Raw genomic sequence first — 23,744 nt, 5'->3', positions numbered from 1 at the left:
TGCTCTTTCAAAATGATTTATATATTTAATTTGAAATAATAGCATTATTATTATTAAAGAACGGATGCATATCTCATACCAAAGAGTTGGAAAGGTTATGCTACGGATAAAGGAGGAGAAGCGCGTCGAACAAGTACAAAGTACAAATTTTTTAGTTTTGTGTTCTATGTAACAATTGTTGGAATAAAAGTTATTTCACTTTAAGAGGAACGGATGTTGTACGAAATGGTATTTAAAAATTATTTGTTTAAAATTTTTTTGCATACTGTGGTGTAAATTGAAGTCAATGTAAATGTTCTTTAAAAAAAAAACACTATACGTAAATTTAATTTCAATCACCTACAATTACGAACAATTTGCATGGCTAATTCGTGAAATGTCATCGACCGAAATTGAGAAGTGATAGGTTACGTACAACCGCAGCCTTGAAATCAAAAAGTTACAGGGTAAATTAAAAAAAAATTTAATTCGAAATTAAATGAGTGATTCTAATGAAACTGCCAAAAAAGAAAACGGATACTTTGCAACTGACTGTACAATGACTGCATAATTTTTACTCGATTCTAAATACAATATGTACTTTATTCTGCGTTAAAACAAAGTTCAGTTTAAAAATGTTTTTGCAATTTATTATTACATGATCAGATGTGAAATAACGAGGAATATTTTTGAAAAGAGAATTTAAATAAAACAAAATAAAATTTCCCTGCTTCTACGAAAGTGGCTAAAACAGCCGTGCAGTGATCTTGACTGCCCAAAATAATTCAAGAATTCGTAAATTCGTAAAAATAAAAGTTTAATAATTTAAAGATCGATAATTAATGCACGAAACAGATTTATACTATATCTACATTCCAATTTGAAAGTATGAATATCGGCCCAATCATTTAATAATGTAGCCACGTATTTTGACAGTAGCAACAGTGATCCAGTTTAAGTTAAATTCACCAAATCACAATAAAATATTATTACGATAATCACTCAATCGGACGAGTCAATGTACATGAATTAAGTTAGCAAATTGGATGAAAACCAGCTAAATGTCGCAAGACATTCTGTTCGGGTCTAACGTAATAAAACTTAATTGACAATATGGTTAAATCATTACAATATCACAACAATAAACACAAATCATGAAATACCATTTGGTTGAGATAACAATTGTGAAGAAAAAAAAAATGTAAAATTAATAATAAAAAAGACCATATTTAAAACAAAAAAAAAAACAAAAAAATTTGTTTAATCTACTATTGCCGTCCTTTAAATCATTAAACTCGTATTTCGAAAACAGCTGTTTTGTCGCCAAAAAAAAAACGAATAGTCCGTGAGCATTAAAAATTAATATATTTCAAACCACTAGATATTCAACTAAATAGTAGCTTATAAAATGGATAAATTCAATAAAACAATAATTAAGAAAATATCAACATAATATACTTTTAATTCACGAATAAGGTGATCTGATCAAATGCATGAAAAATCATAAAACACCTAATGGATTACACGTGGGCTTTGTTTCAAATTTCTATTCAAACATATAGCATACGCAATTTAACTTTTTGTTAAACAATAACAACACTCAGCGAACACAAAGTGACAATGCTGTGCGAGTCACGTAAAAATATACTCAGTGACTCGGTTAAAAAAAAAGACACTTTTTACGTATGTTCTCAAACGTGTATAAGCTTTAAGTGTACTTGTGAAATAGTAAACCTGTAATAAAATAGTTTACCATTCTTATAGCTTTGAAATATCTACCGAGAAGGACGCAGCAGATCATCCACTATATAAAAATCGAATAAATAAATATTAGATGCGCAGTCTGATACTTTTCATAGAACACTTTTTTGCTATACTTTGCGAACACACAAATTACCTGAAAAGTATCAAGAGGTCATTTACAAAAGGAAATTAAAGGTAGTCGAGTCAATTGCAAATACCAACGACGGAAAAGAGCTGTCAGGTCCATCTAATACCATTTTTTTTTTGTACACCCGTGCCTAATAGCCTGCTCGGTTTTATATGGATAATCAATATTGTGACCGCTTTTATATAAAGACAGCATCAGACCTATTTCTCCATACTCATTTTGCCGCTCAGTTTGTTTTCACTGAAGAAAAAGGATTTTATTTCTACAAATAACATGGAAAATGTTTCAGTGAGCTTTTTATTTTCCAGCAAAAGGAATAACGTATGAAATATTATTCGAATGCTAATTATATACGTGATAAGAAAACGAAACATGATTGTTTATCATGGATATATGTGTGTATATATATATATATATATATATGTATATATATATATGTATATTGTAACGTGTTTTCTTAACTCGACACCTATAGCGAAAATCCAAGGCCTAATCTACGTCACCTTCGACCGTCTACCCTCAGTCCATGCACCCGCATATCAGGCGGGCGCCAGCCAATTCTTTTTTCACCGGGAACCGAGAAGCCGGTATGACTTGGGAGTTGAAACGGAAGAGTCTGAACTACGCCAGAACGAGAGCTCTAACGGAACCTATTAGAAGAGACGATAGCTTAACAGATCCTGTCGATTTTTGAGGACGAAATTGAGAAACGCAACTGTAGGTGCTGATCTTTGGGTCGTGTAAAATCAGCAACCGCGACCGGATGCACGAACTAGAGTGAACGATTACGGAAATGCGCGGGCGCTCAGGCTGCTCGGTTGAGGTAGAGAGGGTCGGAGTAAGCGTCAGGTAAATAGTGCCAGAAACAAAGAGCAACTGATCGAGAACGTAGCAGACCGAATCGGAGCTATGAAATCGAAATCCCTCCACCGATTAATAAATTGGGAGTCCTCACCGGAGCTGGTTCAGCTGATCCGTCAAGGCCGAAAACTGCATCCAGGGGAAACTCAGATGGGCACTGCACTATAGCACAGCACTGCACCTCCGAAACACACGCAGAAAATCGATAGGATTTTTTGAATACAGCGAGAGCAACGCGAGAACTTTTTATACCGGATGAAAAACACAGCTAGAAAAACTATCAACAAACAGCCCGGAAACGCGAGGCAACTCGAGGCATCCCGATCGGTGTCCCAAGACAGACTGTTTTGACAACAGTCAAATTCGTCAACTTCTTCATAAAGAAAATCATTCTGATTGGTCGAGATCCTAATAGCCGATAACTCTTATCCTTTCCCTCGAGTCGTCCATTCAAACTAAATCGAGAGCGTTCCTTAGCGAATCGGTACGTAACTCTTTTGGAGATCCTCCACGGCCTCTTTCCCAGGGCATCGGGCGACAGCCGGGCACCGCGTCCTTAACTCGGGTCAGGGTGTTCCTCCCCTGCCCTTAACCGTAACAAAACTGTACCTCCGCCCGCCCTACAGCCCTTTGCTTATCACCAGCGGGGCGCCGGTATCTCACCCGGACCTCCGCCGGTCCGTGGAGACGTCTCCGTCGGGTCGTCTCCTCTGCCGGGCAACTCGGTACCTCGAGACTATCTCTCCACGGCAGATTCGATCACCTCGACCACAACTGAAGAATAACAAATATTTCCAAGAGCATCGGCGTAACTGCACGAACCAACCCGAGAGCGTAGCTTCTGAACAGAGTGGCGACTCGAAGGGAATCAGAAAGTGAGAGCGTTATCTGAATCGGTAGCTGGAGTCGCCTTGTGACCGTAAGTCGAAAAATCACGTCACAATATATGTATACATGAATGTAAAACAAGTTGAAAGCGTATCCTGAAACCAACCTTAAGCTAATAATTATTACGCTGATAATTACAATTAAATTTCACTTTATTTTCAATGATAATGTTAACTATTGTTTTTTAATATTGTTCGAAAGTATCAAATAAATTATTGTCTCGTGCTGTCTCTAATAAATGATGGAGGCCACAATATTTTATCGATAATTGATCCAAGGTATTTCATATTCATAAAATACGTATGTACATTAAATTTGAAATTAATAATTGACTATTTTTTATTGAAATTTTTTTTTCTTTCAATTTAATATGCTTATTGGAGATTCGTTGGAATTGTAAGTGATGCTTAACGAAATCGTTTTAATTTAACATTGACAGTTTCGTTACTATTTTTTATTGAAATTTTTATTACCACCTCCTCTGGGATACCTTAGGGAGGAATCGTTCTGAATTTCTATTTCTCATACGTAAGCAACTAGTATTTCAAACTTTGATCTAATTCTTTAATACAGGTGTTAAGAACATTGGAGAATACCAATTCGCACGAGTGACAGTCAACGTGTCAAGGGAATTGAGGGTTGTCGATAAATAAATTTGTTAAAGAAAATTCTGAATTGGTCAAATGCAAAACAAGTTATTAAAATCAATAACGTAGTGCACACTTGTTTCTGCACTTTAAAATCTCTGCTTGCACGAGTCTCGTGCGCGAAAATTGCAAAACAAAGGCGTAATGAGATATTCCATTTTTTTTCATCAAATAATTACAAAATTATTGTGTAATTCGTTCTCCGCTTTTTTTTTTAACAATATAAAATTTCTTATTGCGAAACTCACAAAATAAATTATACCTTCATTTCTTAACCAGTCATCGTGAAATTGCAATACACAGAATAACGATTAGGCTCGTGGCAAAAGTACATTCGACTACAAATTTTCTATCATATTTAAGTAACCAAATCGGCTTTTCAGCTGCACAGTTCAATTTACTTTCCAGCCATACAAAAAATAAATTGCATAACCATTTTCAGTTATAGTTCTTAATTACGAAAATATATAGCAAATAAAGTATTCTTATAGAATTTATGCAGGAGTCAAAAAATTGAATAAATCGTGCATCGTCATCGATACATTTTTTTTTTTTCAGAAAATTCAAAATCAGAAAGACTACATTTAATATCTGAACAAAAATTCGGTACTTTATAGCTAATAAAAAAATATAAAAAAATGATTCGGTACGACGGTGAAAGAGACAAACAAAAAACATATCTAAACGTGAAACAATGAAAATATTTACAGATTATGAAAAACAAAAGTATGAACAAGAAAACATTAATTATTGTCGCCTTAAAAGTTGCTTTTTAATAAAGAAATATATTAAAATTTTGCAGATTAACGGGGAACGCGTTGTCAATAAGAAAACGGATATCAGACTGTATTGAGGGGAAGGGATGAAAAGTAAAAACAAAAAAGAACAATATTAATTAAGTACAGAATGTCCGAAGCAAAGTGCTATGAGCAATTATTCTGTGCGCTGCATAGCGTTAACACTATAAAATTACAAATAAATATATACGACAACTGTATAACTAACCACTAACGAATCGATCATTTATAAAGTAATTAAATGAAACATTTGTACTTTAGCAGTATAGAGCAGTCGTTTTGTAATATATATTTAAAAAACAATTCCCCGCTTGGCTTTTCAGCTGTTAACTTTTAAATCATCTCGTTTATAAATTACATAGTATTTATACCATACGCAGTGAACGTTAACTTATTTGTAATCTACGTGTGTAATTAATATTAAACGGAAATAATAAATTACAAGTTCATCTGCCGGGAAAGGGTACGAGCACGGATACTTATTTTATTCACCCGTCTATATCGCATTTTCTAACGTAAGTATCCATTACGTATATAATAAGTATTCAACAATTCCCGGCGTGTCTCTTTACACATAGATATAGCACCATGTCCAAAATTCCCAATTGAAACGAACGAGAAACGATAGATTGCAAAAAGGGCTAAGCGTTAAAGAGTTCTTTTTCTTTATTTTCTTTTTTTCTTTTTCGTTTACGATATTTAAATATATTTGGCCGTTTTGTTAATTTTACTTAAGATTCACGAACAATCGAATAACGCGATAACTCAAAGAAACGTCAAGACTAGAGATTTTGAAAGAAGATACAATTTTTTATTTTTTATTATTTTTTTTTTACTCTTTTCACAATGTCTACGAAACCCACGTAATAATGTTCCCGCTAATTCATCAAATTTGAGTTACTTGACGCACAAATCTTATACTGGCGGAATATAAAATGAGCTAACATTTCACAATCTCTTCCACCAGTTCGGATCAACGATTTTTCTCAATAACGAATATATTATAATAAAATGTAATATCTTTTTTCTTCAATATATTAGTTAGGTATGATATGTTTATTCACAACTTGATGTGAGCGCTTAAAATTGAAATGTTTTATATCGTGAAGATAATAAATGGTACCATCGCTAATAAGTAATTACAATGCTAGTTAACATTAATTTTCACTCTACGAGTAATGATAATTTCATGGTGAATAGTAATTATTACGCATTAATTAATCTAGTCATTGTCAGAGAGTTATTAGTCGTTAGAGTTCAGAGCTTTAATAGATGGCTGCGCTTACTTCAGGATTTTATTGGAATCGCATTTAGACACTGATATTGATTTACCACAAAATTCAACAAAAATTTTTCCATTTCAATTTTCCTACCTGTCATATTTTATCATATAATAATTTCGATTAACCGACAAGTTATGCCATGAGAGGTTGTAAAAAGCATTAATCCATAAACCGTACATAACCTCAAGCTCGGGTGTCAATACGTCACTCTGACCTTAACAGTGGCATCAAAAGTACACGTTACGGTAATACTAAGAATATCACTTGGATTTTAAGATTTCTAATGACGAATGATCGATCACAACTTCCTGACAAGCGCGTCTGGCTCAACGAGCGATATGTCAATTGATGAATTAAATTTTCGATGAAAATACATAAACACGATGAACCATGGACAAAGTGGCATTGAGAAGATCCAACTCGATTCCACGTGAAACCCTGCGTAAAGGCAGTGAATTCTAATGTAATTCGCTATTCTATGTCGAGTAATAAAAATAGATTGCATAGATCGAGATTCATATCGCATGCGTCTAAGGAGGTACGCTCTAAAAGAATTTCTTAAGTCTTAAGGCGTATGTGTTGATATACATATAAGTTATATATATGTATACCATATATATATATATAACATTTTTGTTTCTTTATAGTTATATATATATCCTTCTTTACGGTACTTATCAGTTTTCTTATTCGTTTACCTATCGCGCCACGTGTTACTTTAAGATTTCTCTAATGTCATACACACTTCATTGAAACATCAGTAGGACAGCTGGACTGTTTAGAGTGACGATGAAGCGTCTAGTTGTGAGCTTTGAGTTTGTGACTTTGTGCGTGTCCCAATCGATTAAACGAGGATCGATTTCGTTGGTACACAGTTACGAAAACCATACCGTTGCTGAGTATTTAATACAGTTTGATAATAAAAAGACATATATTGCTTCAGACCTTCGAACGTGTCAAAGGATACATGATCGATAGATCTCTCGTACATAGTTCGGCGAGAATCGATAGCAACCAGTTTGAGCAAAATTTTAATATCGTCATTCAATTCGCATTCAGAAGCGATCGAGTGTCTTCGCGAAGGTATTAAAAAAAAAAAAAAGTATTGCGTCGATAGTCGTTTTAGTTTAATTTCATTTAGAATCCACAAGAAGCATATCGGCGCCTCATCACGTTCTTAAAGATTTATTTAATCACTTGTCTTGTTTGCGTTGTCCTACATTCCATTCTATAGCCCGTTTACGATAATTCACTTGTACTTCGTCGATAAACAAAAACGGCGATCGATCCTCGCCGATCATTTTTCAGATTTAAGAAAAACACATTGTACAGCGGATAATCTTCAATGAGCTCAAGGATTCCCTTGGAAGGATCTCGTGATACGACGGTCAATTATGAATATATGTATTCCGAGAATATATTTTACGATAGACAATTCCCTTAGCAGCGTCCAATTCTTCATTGAGCAAACGAACGATTTAGAGAACATAGGTTAGTATGTGATTCTACTTACGAAATTAATCTCACAACGAGTCGTTATTCTCACGTTACGACGAGAAGGATGGTTATGTTTCTTCTTGTTTCACTGTCCTTCCCGGGGTCCTTTCCGCAGCGAGTCTCGATCGAGTAGAATAAAGATATAAAAAAACAGTATGACGATTTTGACTGCAGTCGTGCAGTCGCCGGCAGACAATAAGAATAGGTACTTGTTCTTCATTGCAGGTCTTCCTCGCATTTGGGAATGTCGAAGATCTCAGCGAAGAGTGGGGGTAGCTTGAGCTTCGTCCAGTTTCTTCTAAACCAATCAAGGAGATTGACGTGTCTTGCCCCAAGAGCGCGCAGTTCAGGTATCCTTTGTGAGACAGTAGCCACGCCTGAACAACTACCGACTGCAGCAGCGTCTCCAGAGGACGAGTGACTACGGGCAGCTTGAATTCTTAGGGCTTCCAGAAGACAGTCTTGAAGTGTTTGCACGGCTTTTACGTCGTTCAGTCCAGGACGCTCGCCGAGGAGGACAGCGCCGGAAAACAATCCAAGCTCGGTGTCGCTCAGCTGATGAGCATTCAGCGAGGCGGTGAATTGCATTATCGCAGAGACAAAATCAGGCTGTTGAAGAAAGTCAGTGAAAATTTTGATAAGACAATCAGTGCGTACTGTGTGGTGTATAAGCTTTCTACAGTGCGTTACGTTAATTAAAGTAATCACCGTCGGTAACGGCGCTTCGAGTGACTTACCTCGTACATAACCTCCATTTGCTGTCTTGTGATATAAGTGCCGTCCTCGAAAGTCATCGACGTGTCAGTTGTCATTTTGGAAATGTGTGTTAGCCAGATCTCGAAGAATCCAACTTTTATAAGGATCAGCTGATCGTCCTGGGAAAGGTCGCAAAAACCGGGTACTCTCTTCGCAAATTCTACCACCCTCTGCACTGAGGGAGTTACCCTCGCTGCAAATTGCTGCCACAGCCAAATCTTCTGCGATTCAACGGTCTCAGCTGTTGATGATGCTGCTTCAGGATCTTCGGGACTTGCAGGCTAGCAATTTGAGATAAGAAAATCAATTAACGAAGTACGTAACTTATATCCCTATGGTCCTTTATATGTTTTAGTTTGACAGTGAGCTTGACTTCTCTATGGCGTACTATATTAATATCAATGCAAAGTTGCGGGTGAGTAATGCTAATACGTTTTGCATATTAAATTTCTGCGGAATTTCTATGCGACGCGAGCATATTTAGCATACACGAAACTTGAACTTTCTACGTATGAAATGTGTTAGTGTACTTTGAGCTAAACTACGTACTTTGCCTTTATTCTAGTTGCTTCATTTTTTTTTTAATATAAATAATTGAAACACCGTGACCAAACTTTTTATTGGTGTCATACAAACATTGAACAAATGTACTTGATGTTACATGGTCGTTAGTCTGCTATGTTTTTATCTTATATCGTTATATATACTTTCAGACAGTGATCGAATAGTATCTGTATGCTATTCAAATAAAATATTTTAGTAAATAATCAAAATTCATTTTTCAATTAAAATCTGGTGCTAGAGTCGTCATATGTACTTGCACATATGTAACTTACTGTTTTATTGTTCTTTTTTCAAAATTATACTTTGTATCTATAATCCATTTTATTACATCGGTTCAATCATCTGTATAATTATATACAAACGTCAGAATGACGAAGCTCAAAAGTGAAAGTAACAAATGTAAAATGGAATCAATAATAAAAGTGAAGTTAACTGACCGGCATAATCATAGGCTTTCGAACGAGACCCCTGGTTAACTCGTTGGTGAACCCGCAATGCGCATGATGTGCTTGAGAGACGGAAAGAATGACGTCGTAGACAGCTTGATGTTTACCATCGGCGTCCGACTGATCGGCTTCGACTACACCAGGAGGAACTCGTGGTACCGTGTTTTGAGCTTGCGAATTGCTGTTCGATGTTAATTGCTGAACACCGGTCGTAGTGGCTACCGCATCCTCCGTGCTCCTTTCTCGCGAACGTTTTGGCACGCGACCATATCGTACAGCTGAAAATAGATATTTTTTATTTTTACTTCAAACCAGGAAATAAAAAATTATACATGCTCTTTTACCCCCTTACGCCTTATTTTTGTGTTACTCTGACTTTGATCTTTATTTCAGTTATTGCTAGCAGTTTTCGTTTGGAATTAAACTTTTGTAGCATGAACTTTTCTCATGGATATATTTTGATGAAATCTCTTACTCCAAGGTATTTGGGGTTGTTAATTAAGAATTCGCAGTCAAAATTAACAAATTCAATATAGCGGATGCAATACTAAAAATCAATCGAAAACCCACTAAATTATTTAGAGATAGATCGCCATATTGTATCTGCCATTTAGAATTTTGTATTTTTCACTCCCGATTCGTTGCTGGCGATTTTGAAAACCCTCGAATACTCACTCTCGATTATAAGTTAACATTCAATATTTTAATAATCAAATTAATTGACGATAAAAGACAACTTTTTAACGCATGTTTATTAATAATAAATCATTTAGAATATGGTTGTAAATAATTATTTTGTTAATTCAAGGAACCTCTTGATAGTCGAACAACATGAAATATTCTAGAAAAATACGTAATCAAATATTTTATTAAAAAAAGACTTTGAACTTTAGTTCTTACAACTTAGATGATTAAACATTGATCAAACCTGTACAACAATATGCAACAAAGAGTTAAATAATCATCATCAACAGTTTGCTCAAATCCCCTAAATTCAATAAAAATACAACTTTGTGACTAATTATGCAAAAGGCCACGGGCACAATAACAATCTTATTTTTAAAAATTATTTTTTTTCTATCAATGTAACACGATATACTCCATGGCAATCACTCTAAATAAAAAAAAGAAGATTTCTACTTGTAACATACCGGTTTTCAAGTTAAACTTGTCAGATTATTTAAATGAGGTGACTGATTAAGTTGAATAAAATTCTAACGAGAACACAAATGAGGAAGTAGTTTTAATAGTTGGCGTACAAAACGTGCAATTTTAATTACGTGATTTTTCCATCAACGATATTACGAAAAATTGTGTAAATGAAAATCAATCAGGGACATAATTATTTATAATAAATATTTTCTCTTAAACTACACTTTCAGATACTTACAATCCCTGGACATGCCGACTGCTAGGCACTTCTTAAATCTGCAATACTGACAACGATTTCGATTCAATCTTATCACGAGACACTTGCCGTCCCTCAAGCACCGGTACTCGATCTGCTTCTGAATACTTCGTCTGAAGAAACCCTGAAACAAAAAGAAGCATCGATTGAAACCTGACCTTAGTAATAATAAATTTCTCGTACGATTCTAAAAGTAAATATTTTGATTCGCCTTTGACAATCTCATAGTTTTCCTATTACAATACTTACTGTTTACCTGTTATAAATAAATTCTTCAAGTCAATAGATTAATCTTATCACGAGACACTTGCCGTCCCTCAAGCACCGGTACTCGATCTGCTTCTGAATACTTCGTCTGAAGAAACCCTGAAACAAAAAGAAGCATCGATTGAAACCTGACCTTAGTAATAATAAATTTCTCGTACGATTCTAAAAGTAAATATTTTGATTCGCCTTTGACAATCTCATAGTTTTCCTATTACAATACTTACTGTTTACCTGTTATAAATAAATTCTTCAAGTCAATAGATTCGATCGAGCTATTCAATATATGAGCCGTTCAGTGCACACATCGATTAACTCGATAAAACAAAAAGTTGAGAAATGCGATGAAGCAATGTATATTGTAAATTACTTATTATTCAATGGCCAAAAAAATTGTGCCGTTTAATGGTGCTAATCTTTATTATTCAGGAAAGTTATTATAAATATAAAAAGTTATGACTATACCAAGTGCTTTGACACTTAAATTTAAGATTTTTCAAAAAGTGGAGTTAATCGATGTGTGCACTGAGCGGCTCATATGTATGTATACTCAAGTATACTTGAGTAATATGGCTTGACCTAACCTCAACGTATATACCCAAAGGTAAAACTTGAATAATTCTATAAAAATTATGAAAACTTAATATTCTCATTGAAAAAACTTTATCACTTTAGCAATCTTGTAATTGAACTGATGACAATGATTTATTATAATAATAAAAATTATACAAATAAAAAATTTATGGTTGAAACAAAATACACATGGGTGCATAAGTCTATGAGTGGTCGTTGGTTGATTTGAGAATTTATTTTTGAGTCTCCCTGGCTAATAGGCCATCGACCTTGGATCCTTCAGCCCGTTTTTAATGTGCGATTATAGTATTTGCGTGCGTGTCACAGTGCATATCTACGTATGGTAGATTGAACATTTGTATGGTGTAAGCTTGTGGCTGATATTCAATTGTTTGGTGCTAGCTGCATTTGTACTATAGGGTGTGTGGAAAGCCTGTGTCCGGTTCTTATGTTCGGAGTCTGCGCGATTCGTAGCGGAACAATTGCTTCTAGGTTTTTCTTCGCCAATTCCCTCTGCTTAGACCCCTAGTTCTTTCCAGTATGGGGATTTTACTCAGGAGGCTTCATACAGTGGGAGGTCTGAGGGACTGCAAAGAGGGTCGTTTGGATGAGCTTATTTTTGGTGAGCTTTCGAAGTGCATTTGTTTTGCGCATTTTGGCGGTTTTTTTAATGCAGTTTAGTAGCAGCGGATGACCTTACTTCGGTAGCGGACGAAAAATGCATTTATAGATTTCTCTTGACTGTTTTATTATTATTTGACCGTTTTCATGACACAAAATAATTTATTCGTTTTCATAATTTATTACGAAGGCGTTAATACGGGAAATACTGTAGTGTCCAAATATTTATGTGACAGACTGTACACAATTATAGGATATGAAAATTTTACAAAAGCTGGTAATATTCGTTTTTGATAATTTTCATATTACTTCGAATTGTAATACTTGAGCTAATATATCAATAATAATGGATACTCTTGTATCGCACCAAACGTAAATTATATTGGATCGTATATTTTGAGTGCTGCATGTGAAATAAAAAATAACGAAGAAATTAGTTATTCGATTAAGTAGAAAAATAATTTATTTTTTATGTATATGTAAGATTGTTCGTGAAAATCTTTAGAGAGATATGTGTCTGTGTAATTGTATTCTTTTTTTGTGAGAAAATTACGGTGAGTTGGTACTTGTCATTGCGCAAAAGTGAAACAAACGACGCGTTGCCCAAGTGCTACTTTATAACAGCAGGTGGAAGACGAGGTTGACCTGGTCGATGTTTCCAACATGTTTTCTCGCTTAATAAGCGACATATTGTGATTAACATGGTTTGCGTTGCGTCTTCCGTATAAATTTTGTCCAACTTACTAAATATGTAAACTGTAGGAATGCTACGCGAAAATTGTAATTTGGACAAAATTTTTCAAGGCGTGTGATTAGCCTCGACATATTAGGGAACCAATTTCGAACGCGAAGCAACTTTTCTTACTTCATATCGAAGCGTTCCTTAGTTTATTATTAACCCCTTCGTTTACACGTATATTTTCAGACCCTTAATTTGAAAAATTTTTGCAAATTTGTTGGAGCGATTTTCAACAGCTTATATCTCAGATTTGGATCGGTTAATTTTTATTCTTGACATTTTTTTTACTTCAAATATCCTCTGTCGAATGGCAATGATGACGTTTACGAAAAAAAAAATGTCGTCACAGGGATAGAAACAGGTCCAATCGATTTTGTAAATGAAGACAGATGAAAAAATAGAAAATCTGAATTTCGTATTAGTGTCCAAAGGAAAGGTTAACAAAGAGTGCGCAAAGTTAGAGAGCTGCAATAAAAATGTCTAAAGTTCTTAAAAAATTTGTGTAGTTTTATGGTTGACTAAAAATTACGCAACTCTTCGACTTCAATTTTTTTCTTCTTTCATTTGTCTTTCATTCTTAAAACTTTGACTGATAATAATCTTGGATAACTACCAACAATTAAATGACTATACAGATATAGTAAAGCGGTATTCACAACCCCGACTGACAAGGAAGATACCTCTCAGGTGTGTCCCTCCGATTTTGAAATATGCTATTCTCCGTTAAAGTCTAAGAAACACGGTTTTTTTTTTATCGGCGGAAAAACGGCTTTAGGGGGTAAAAGCAACCCCCAAAGTTGAGCTGGGTTTCTCCAGGGCGCTTTTCGCAATTTCGCATATTTTCAGTCGAGATTTTTAAATGGGACCAATCGGAAGATAATTCTCATGATGAATAATGAAAAATGCATTTTGATAGGTTCTGGTGGGACGAATGCATAAAAATTGATAGGTATTGAAAAGTGCGAATTTTTGAGAAAAAAAACTACTAAAACTATCGTTTTGATTCTGATGATAGCAAATGCATTTGAAAATAGTACAAAAAAGTAGGAGATAGATATTTTTGCATTTTTCGAAAAAAGGTCGTTTAACGGGTGAACCACCATCCCTATGCCGGTGCAAGCAATTTCTCATTTAGCGGCACTATCTCGCTTCAGTTGGCCTTCTCAATTATTATAAAGCTCTTTTCACGTGTCAATTCGGATGCCTAATCGTTTCAATAACGTTCGGTTGTATGTTTACCAAAACCACCTCTTCGTTTCCTGACGCCCTTCTGACGGGACTCCATGTAAGCTCGCGAGGAAAATTCAATTCTTAAAGACATTCTGTTACGGTTTTATGGAAGTACGTAATTTTTGCGAAAGAAAGTTATTAAAAATAACTCATCACTGATAGATACGCTATTTCTGTCTCATTGCTCATTACGACAATAGTTTCGTATCAATGAACTTCGGTAAGCGGATTAATATGTTCATAAGATTACACGTTATCAGTCGAACAAGGTAGAGACTGCGGAGCAGAGTGTGTATAAAAATACGAAAAATGCTAAAAAAAAAAAAAAGTAGTAGATCGCGAGAGTGCTTGAGTATCTCTTGAAAGTAAAAATAATGTAGTCTTTGAAGAGTATTAAAGATGCAGCTAAATTATCTAAACTCTCTCAAAGTTTTGCTTGCCACATTTTGATCGCTCGAAATAAAAGAAATTACCATAAATCATAAAGAAATTGAGTGAGAAGGACAGATTGAAACTATTTTATTGGATGCAACGAACCAGATCTGTGGCATCGAAATGATAGCTGAGGACTCTCTTGATTTTCAAGGACCGTACAAGCTACCTGTGTGGAAAAAAAGAGTTTCGTAAATTGTTGTTGCGAGTTAGAAAAAGAGTCGCGCGTAGGATCCGATGCGTGACTGTCGAGCCTTCATTGATAAAAAGATTAGAAAAAATAGGAAAAAATATTATTTAATGCTGGCCCTTCTACGTAAACCTGTATTTTGTGACAATGAGCAAGAACCTCGATGAGCAGCTCAACCAAAACATAAAGCGTTTTTTTTTTAACTGTCCTAATACTCATGAAGAGCTTATCAATAAGCATGACTATGAATTGAAATTGAACTGAAGCGATGGTTAATTGTGTGACCTTAGATACGTAAGACTTTTATTATTACGTGGATAAAAAAAATTCAGTACAAAATATATTCGCAACTTCGAATTTTCTATTGTTGATTTTTTATTTGCTAAGTTTTCCTGCATCCTAATTTACTCATTTAAGATTCCGGCAAATGTCAGGACCAAAATTCGGAATATCTTGTGCGAGCCATTCGTAGGAAATCCAACTGTTGCATCGTATCACGTCCTGAATTTCCAAGTTACCGATAATAAAAACTTAGAATAGCCTCTTGTTACAAAGAAGTTAATTTATAATTTCAAGCTTCCGCGGTTATTTTCCATGTGAAAAATTTTAAATTTCACGAATCTAGAAAGAAGTTGGAGAGACAGTCTCGCATCGGATCCTATGCGCGACTCTTTTCTACCTCGCAGCAACAACCTCCGAAACTCTTTCCGAGACTGTTTTTTTCCGCGCGGCTACGTACGTGTTCAGCTTCGTGCCGACCTTTCGCAAACGTTTAATTCATCATCATCAGGGGTTAGGAAGCTCCGATAGCGAAGCTCCCTGTTGTCAGGAAGTCTTAATATACCTATGATTGCTCACGCGGATCAGTGCTTCGGCCGATCATAAGTTGTTTCGTTGATCAGCTGATCAGTTAAAAAAAATCGGAAGAACGGTCTGCCAAATGGGGTTTACTTGCTATTTCATATACCACTGACTGTCCAGTGTCCATCCAATGTTTTGCTAAGGCAGATTGAGAAAAATTACCGTATTTGGTACACCGTTGATGTTCTTTGACCCGTGTACTGATCTTCCTCCCGGTTTCACCAATGTACACTTTTCCACAGGAGCAGGAAATTTCTGTATACTTCTGGGACACTCAGTGGTGGTCTACGGTCTTTCGTACTGGGAATCATTTGTCCAATCCTCTTTGGAGTTTTTTATTATAAAAATTTCGCACTTTTCAATCCCTATCAATTTTTATGCATTCGTACCACCAGAATCGACCAAAATGCATTTTTCGTTATTTATCATGAGGATTGTCTTCCAATTGGTCCCAATTGAATATCTCGACTGGAATCTATACTAAAAGTGTTTTTTCGCCGATAAAAAAAAACGTGTCTTTTAGGTTTCAATGGAGAATAATATATTTCAAAACGAACGAAATCGGAGAGGGACACCCGAGGTCCCTGTCTTGTCAGTCAATAAAACCAAAGTAATTGGTGCGCGACGTACTTTTGTAATCGAACGTCAAAAATGGTATTAGTCAAATTTGAAAATTGTAGTAATGATAATATAGCAGAATAAAAAATGTCGAAAAGGTTTAAAACTAATTGAATTATATTAAAGTGTAAAATAAATAAAGTTATTAAAAAGGATTTGCGTCAGTGAAAATTTTCAAGCGGAAGCAATCTATCAATATTATTTCATTTATATCCATGACCTCCCCGGTTAATTTCATCCAGCGCCAATTTAAGCAGTGACTCCATCTACAATAACTAATTTCAATAAAGCCACTCCAGCCAATCAATATCGACTCAACCATGAAAAAGCGTATAGTTGTTTTCACTATAGAAAATTTAAGCCTTTTAATTCATCACCGATATATTGAACCAATATTTAGATCGAGAATTCGTCGATTTCCTATAATAAGTCCACCAGTTCCCATAAATCCCATGAATCGAAGCACTACTTCATTTACCAGAATGATTTCGCCTGAGCATTATCGATTCCTAATATCCTGAATTTGTTATTCAGAGACAGAGAGAAATTTCCGGTTTCTCTGTAACCTATTCATTGATCTGACAATTACGCAATCGGAGACTCGCGCTCACGTTTTGACGTAACATGTAAACCAACAGCCTTTCTAAATGGAGACAAGATTAATATAATTCTAGTTATCAGTGACATGGAAATATATCCGACAATAAACAGGACAAATATAATAAAGTTTGTTCATGAACAATAGTATATTGTGCACCGAGAGCGAAAACGGGCGTTTCTGCGCCGCGTATAAAGTTGAGATTCCCGAGGCGAAGCCGAGGGGTCCTCGACTTTATACAAGGCACAAACGCCCGTTTTCTCTCGCGGTTCATATACTGTTTTCTTCAACAGCGGAGCGAACCCGAGTTTTCACGTAGTGGGTGATTCTTGGGTCGATGAAAATAAGCAGGTTAGTTTGCTAACTTAGGAATTGACAATGAAACATCTGTGCATCGTACAGCTTACGTGAAAAAAACAATTGCCCCGGTGGTAGCTGGCCGTTGGATTCGTCGGCAAATGTCACCTCACTCCTATTCAATTTTTCAATCTTTCACGTTTCCCCATTCGAGAAGTGCACGTTTTCGCTCTGCTGTTGAAGAAAATATATTTCTGGGGGCCATTTTCTTGTGACTTTCACTGTAAAAGAGTCCCTAGTATCCACATTTCATTGGCAGATGGAGACTTTGTATATTAATAATCTACCGATCATACAATATTTTTTCAAGTATTTAATCACAGAGATTGCAGATCATTTATCCAGTATTGACCGAAAATTTGATTAACTATAGAAACCATAATGACTGACAAATATTGATTTTTTTTTTTTTCAAATCATCTGGTATAACTACCATAAGACTTAATATTTGTGTAACTTTTTATCTATATTAAATAAATTCGGTAAAATCAATTGTTGGGATGCGGTCAAGTGAAACTTTGTTTGTTTTCAGTGAACTTTTTTTTTATTAAATATGGTAAAGTCGATTGAACAAAGTTTGCCTTGTTTTCCCATGTTCATCGCGTAGTCACAATAAACTTCGTGTGATCAAGTTTACTCAAGTATGCCACATGTACCTAATCAAGTCAATAATGTTTGGTTAAAGCAACAGAGCCAGCTACTTTGCTCAATTTCAGAAACTACACGTGCTTCGTCGTTGAAGTGATATACGGTTACAATGACGACACCCGGAGGCACCAAATATATATACTTCAAATTGCTCCAAAACTTGTTTAAATATTTTTCTGCTTAGATAAAAGCTGTACGCGAAACCATTACGTATGTTGTTGGCAATTCGTTGCTCCAGGATTGGATTAATTCGATTGAATGTTTTTTTTACCAAAACTTTTTCTCAGTCTCTACAACAAAATATCGTGCCACATTCTACAATTTGAGTTGCACTTTAAGCACGTATTGCATACATCATATATGTTTCTGTTTGATGATTAATACTTTTGTGTAACAAAATCATTAAACTATTTCACACTGTATATGATATTTCTTGATAAAATTTTAATAAAGCTGCTAAATAACCAAAAGTTCTGAATTATAAAGAAAAATTGATTTTCAATAATAAATTTCTTCTACCTTATTAATTTCAATTAATTAGTTATTACACAATCAACTATATAAAGATATACTAAAAATTTCTTTATAGTCTGACAAATTTTTTTTTATTTAACATCATGAAAAAACAACAACATTTTGTTGCTCAACTAAACAAAAGGTATACTCGCATACATGCATTTTGTAATAATGAAACAGATACAAGTGACGTTTAATGATAACGAATCTTTTAGCTAGTTTATTATAAATCGGAAATATTAAAATAACAAGGTTAGGTTAGGTTAGATAAATATGAGAATCAGAATAAATTATTTGGCGTTAACTGCTACGGATTACAAAAAGATTATAAAATAACTAAAACACAGTGATAACGAACTAATGGAGTGGTGCGACAAGTATCACGCTCATAATTACGAAATATTTAATTATTGGTTAATTACTGACTATCTACGTGTACTCGTTAATGTATTGTATTTCCGACAGAAGTAGGCAACTTCACAATGCTCAATATTCAATGCGACACTCGATATAGCATCCTAGCTTTTATTCAACAGTATACCTAATAATAGCATTATAATTAAATAATTTGACAGACTAATCAATATATGACCACATAGTAAATCATGTAAAATTTAATCAAGCTTGTTAAAAAAAAAAAGAAGTTGAAATTAATTTAAGAACTTTAGTATGTTTACGATTTATCTGTCAAATTGACCGTACAAGTCAACACGACACGTGGATTGATTAGTATCAAAAATGTAATAAGATTGTACCCACGTGTCTTTCAAGTTGACGTTTATGTTGGCAAATGAAACTTAAGAAAACTTCACGATCGCACTCATAATAGTAGGATGATAAATTTTGAAATCTTTATAAAGATCTAACTTTTCTTGATCATTGATGATTTGTGACACAGTTAAAGTATTAATCGTCGAATTGCTTTCTAGAATCTTTGTACAAATATTTCAAGATATACTAATAGCGAATGAACAAGTATCAGTCTGAGACACGTTATTAACAATTAATTTCACATTCACGATTAAATCTGAACCGAAGGTTTAGCCTGATTGACTGATATTCATATTTCGCGAACTGCATTCGTTTTCAGTTAATAAGATAGTATTGCCAGATTAATAAAAAATCGAATCCTAGACAATGATTTTCTTTAATTATTTAAAAATTCCGAAATTATATTCGACCTTTTGGTCTCTCTAATTGCAGCTCGTAAAGTATAGAATGTACGACCTAAAATGGACTTGCTGAGATAGAAATACAAAGTTTTTGTTACGTTTTAGGAATACTCGTTAAATATTATATGCCTTGCAGATTACGGGCACTTGCACTTGCGCTCATCTTTTCACGATGCTTTCGTATTATTTTGTTATTAAACCTGGTCAAAGAAGATTTAATGTCTCGTTGGAAAAAAAGTTTTTCAAAAAAAATTATATCAATCCTCGATACAATTCTCAACATATATACACTTTCAAAACTCACCTTACAACCCTCGCAGCTGGTGACTCCGTAATGATAACCACTCGCCTTATCTCCGCAAACCTTACACGGAACAAAGCTTTTTGCCGGAGTCGAACTATTCGAGTCCGCAGCCACGTAGTGTTGCTCTGAAAAACAAATTAATACGAAGATCTTAAGAAACAGAATAACAGATGCAATCGTCAATACACTTTTGCACCCTATGCCTTCCATATATAATTTTTCCTAACCTATAAGTTCTGCGTATAATTTTAATGAAAAAATTGTAATTTTCGAAATCGCCTGTAAATTTAATTTACATTATATACAGTATGTGACGTAATAAAAATCGTCGTTTTTTCGATATTTCAATCGACCCTCTCGAGTTGACTAGTAACGAACATGTCCGAAATTGGTCCATTCATATTTCATATACCCACATAGGGAGTGTCGAAGACGTCCACGAATCGAATACGTAACTTTGTTTCTCGCAGACGTTTCGGGGATGGAAAATGGTGAGAGCCTTTTTTGGTCCACGACGTAACTTAGACGCAGGATCCGCTACGCCGTAGCTAGATCGTGGATTGTTTCTGCGAGGGCTTGTTGCATCCATAATGCAAGAGAAGCTGGCAGGTAGGAAGGCAGACATACAGCGCCGTAACGGAAACCTCATGTCACCGTTAGGGGGCGTCGGGGAACGGGGAGCGAAGAAGGTAAAAACAAAAGATCGCTTCTGTCAAGGGAGCACAAAATGTGTATGTGTACGGTTGACCTTATCTTATCCGTGGAAAGATATAGTAAGGGAGAAGAAAATGTAAGAAATAGGATGGATCGATTAAAGATTTTAATTTTTAAAAAATAAATAAATTGGTAGATATTTGAGAAGTTATATTATTTAAAAATTTTTTTTTTTTCTGTACCGAATATCAATCTTATTTATTCACAATTTATGTCAGATTTCAACTTGGCATAGTTTTCTCTCACTGTCTAACATTATTTGGACCAGGTTTGTATTCTTTGGGAAGTTTGATCTTGGTGCGGAAATGAAGTCAGGAATGCATTGCGAACTATTGAACGGGTTTCTTGGGTGTGCGATGGGGTTCGGTGAAAGAACGTATTTTCTTAGCGAACAACACGTTTAAGTACCTTGTCCTTGGAAAAAGCTCCGTTACTTCAGCTACGCGCCGAGAGGTCGGTGGGACTCGGGAAAATGGAAAATTCCAGACTTCAATGATTTTCTTTTTACTTCTGTCTGCTAAACCGTTTCGTTTGTTATTTTTATTCCAATTATTTTTTCAAAGTCGTAGATAGACCTTTTTTTTTTAAAAGTTCCGATAATTGCCAATTGTTATATACGATACAAGTGAGTATTTTAAGCTCGATCGATGTATCAATTTTATTCCAAATATATTTTGGTATTGAACGTATGCTTGATAATTTGGTATATTCAAAATTTAATTGTATTATAATATTAAACGTGGCTTACGAGGTATTTGTAACCTTTGGGGCTCATTTTTAATGAAAACAATTATAATTAATACATAAAAAGAAAACTTCAATTAAAATATCTTAAAAGGGGAAGAACTAAGTGGCACAAATTGATACAACGTAGGTACAGACTATATTGTTAATCCAAAGCACACAGTAACATGTGAAATATATTTATATCGATCGCATAACATTATAATTATAATATTAATATACTTGTGATATAATGCATGTAATAGTAATACACAAATTTATAGTGAAAATAATTCATACAATTATTATAATAAAGCTGCATACAATTTTTGCGTAATTATCAATTTGTTCCGCAGGCATCATTTATTTGTCCGACGTAAAGAAGCATAAATACAATTTTTTTAAATTATACTGTTCCAATCAAGTTCACGAGTCGTGAACACTGTTAAATTTAAAAAATCATTATTATTCATCAGCGGATCGGTAAATAAAATAATTTAGGTACAAAACGTTCATAAATTCAATTAATCGTTACAGTTTCATTTCAGTTACCCCGTCATAGGTATTTTTAGGATTTATGAACAACTTTTATTTACACAACAACTGTCAGTTACAGGCTCCAAATTTATTTACTTCGAATATATTTAATATTAATATATGCAAAAAATACCAGGGCACGTAAATTTTCACTGTATCACATCAACAATATCAACATACAACGTTGCGACGTTGACAAATTTTTGTTGCAACTCAAATAAGAAAACTATTGAAGAACGATATTTGTACGCGTATGATAATAGTACAATCCCTCCCTAGCGACTGAGATACGGTATACATGTTGAATGATAGTGAGCTAATCCTTTGAGGATGATATGACAATGAAGACAATTTCTGACGACGACGTTTAATTACTCGTGGGACAATGAAAGCTTCATAATGTTGTATTACGTTATGTCCCTTGTTGACGTTGTCGTTGAAAACTTTTACCCTGCTACCATTACGTTGACTTACGACAAGAACAACGGGTATTGTGATCGCAGAGTCTATTGTAAAGTTCATATGCACATAGTACGTGAAAAAGTAATGAGTAACCTCAACTCATTGATAACTGTTGACCCCGTGACACGTCAAAGAAATGCATCGTCATTCGCCCAGAATTCGTTCTCTTTTAAGCTGAAAGGTTCAAAAAAAAGTTTCTGCTCGATTGCGGTTGTTAGTTAGAATTTGAAAGAAAAATTCTGTGAAATAAAAATGTTCAAAAATGACAAGTATTTCAGAGTGGATATATTGTATTACAGATTATGGAGATATTTGACGGGATTTTTTACGAATTTAATGCGAATGGACTATAGGTACTCGCTGAAAAAAAATGTTATCATGGAAAAACAAGAGATAGATAGATAGAAGAACTTTAAAATTTGTGCTGTTTTTTTATGACAGAAATCAAAGCCAGTTAATTATGACCCTCGGCGATCCATTAAGTATCTTTTATAATTAATTAGTTCATTTGTAAAGTTTACTTCGTCACGAAATACTGTCAATAGGTTATTACGTTAAGTATTTAGCTGAAGTTTCTTGAGTTTATCGTCAGTTACTTCTATGCTTGAAAAACTTGAGAATTTCCACAGACTTAATCCTCCTCTCCTACAGCCGGGACTGTGGTATCTGGGGCACGTTTGAAAACAGTAGTAAACGAATTTTAAGTGAACTTTAATTAAAAGTATTTAAAACGGACATTCTTGAAAAAAAAAATACATTTGAAATTTGAAAAAAGAAACAATATTTTGCTGAAAACTGAATTATTCACACTAACGCATTGTCATATTTTCCTAATAAATTTTTTCAAAATTATAGAAACTTACATGAAAAGCAATTATAAAGCTTGTTACGGCCTACAAAGTATAGTAAGTTTTTTAGCTTGCAATTAGAATATCAATAATTTACACAATGTTTCGTACCCCTATCTTTTAACATTATATATCTCAAACTTTGGATACTTCAGAAGCTAGGAAAGTTGACGAGTATTGGTATACAAGTTTCTATCAGAAACACAAGCGTATTATAATCAGACTAAAAAATTATCTATGAGTTCATCATACATCGGATAACACATACGTGTATTCCTTTAAACCCAAAACTGTCACAGTACCGTAATAATTAATTAAAA

General features: G+C 34.5%; 1 protein-coding gene across 3 annotated transcripts in view; it reads right to left on the bottom strand.

Annotated features, from left to right (window-relative positions):
• Positions 1–4,051: 4,051 nt before the first annotated feature.
• The window catches only part of LOC107267573 (ecdysone-induced protein 78C), a 50,247-nt gene continuing 30,554 nt past the window's right edge, over positions 4,052–23,744 (bottom strand). For all 3 annotated transcript variants that reach the window (XM_025084917.1, XM_025084916.1, XM_015739493.2), the window contains 5 exons: positions 20,141–20,265; positions 11,000–11,141; positions 9,601–9,887; positions 8,581–8,880; positions 4,052–8,452 (listed from right to left, as the gene is read on the bottom strand). In XM_025084917.1, coding sequence (XP_024940685.1) covers positions 8,060–8,452; positions 8,581–8,880; positions 9,601–9,887; positions 11,000–11,141; positions 20,141–20,265 — 1,247 coding nt within the window. In that variant the 3' untranslated portion in view covers positions 4,052–8,059. The remainder of the gene's footprint in view (positions 8,453–8,580; positions 8,881–9,600; positions 9,888–10,999; positions 11,142–20,140; positions 20,266–23,744) is intronic.

Source organism: Cephus cinctus, unplaced genomic scaffold (assembly GCF_000341935.2).
Source record: "Cephus cinctus unplaced genomic scaffold, Ccin1 Ccin1_scaffold0413, whole genome shotgun sequence".
NCBI classification, from domain to species: Eukaryota; Metazoa; Arthropoda; class Insecta; order Hymenoptera; family Cephidae; genus Cephus; species Cephus cinctus.
This window is presented reverse-complemented; position numbering and strand designations above follow the sequence as displayed.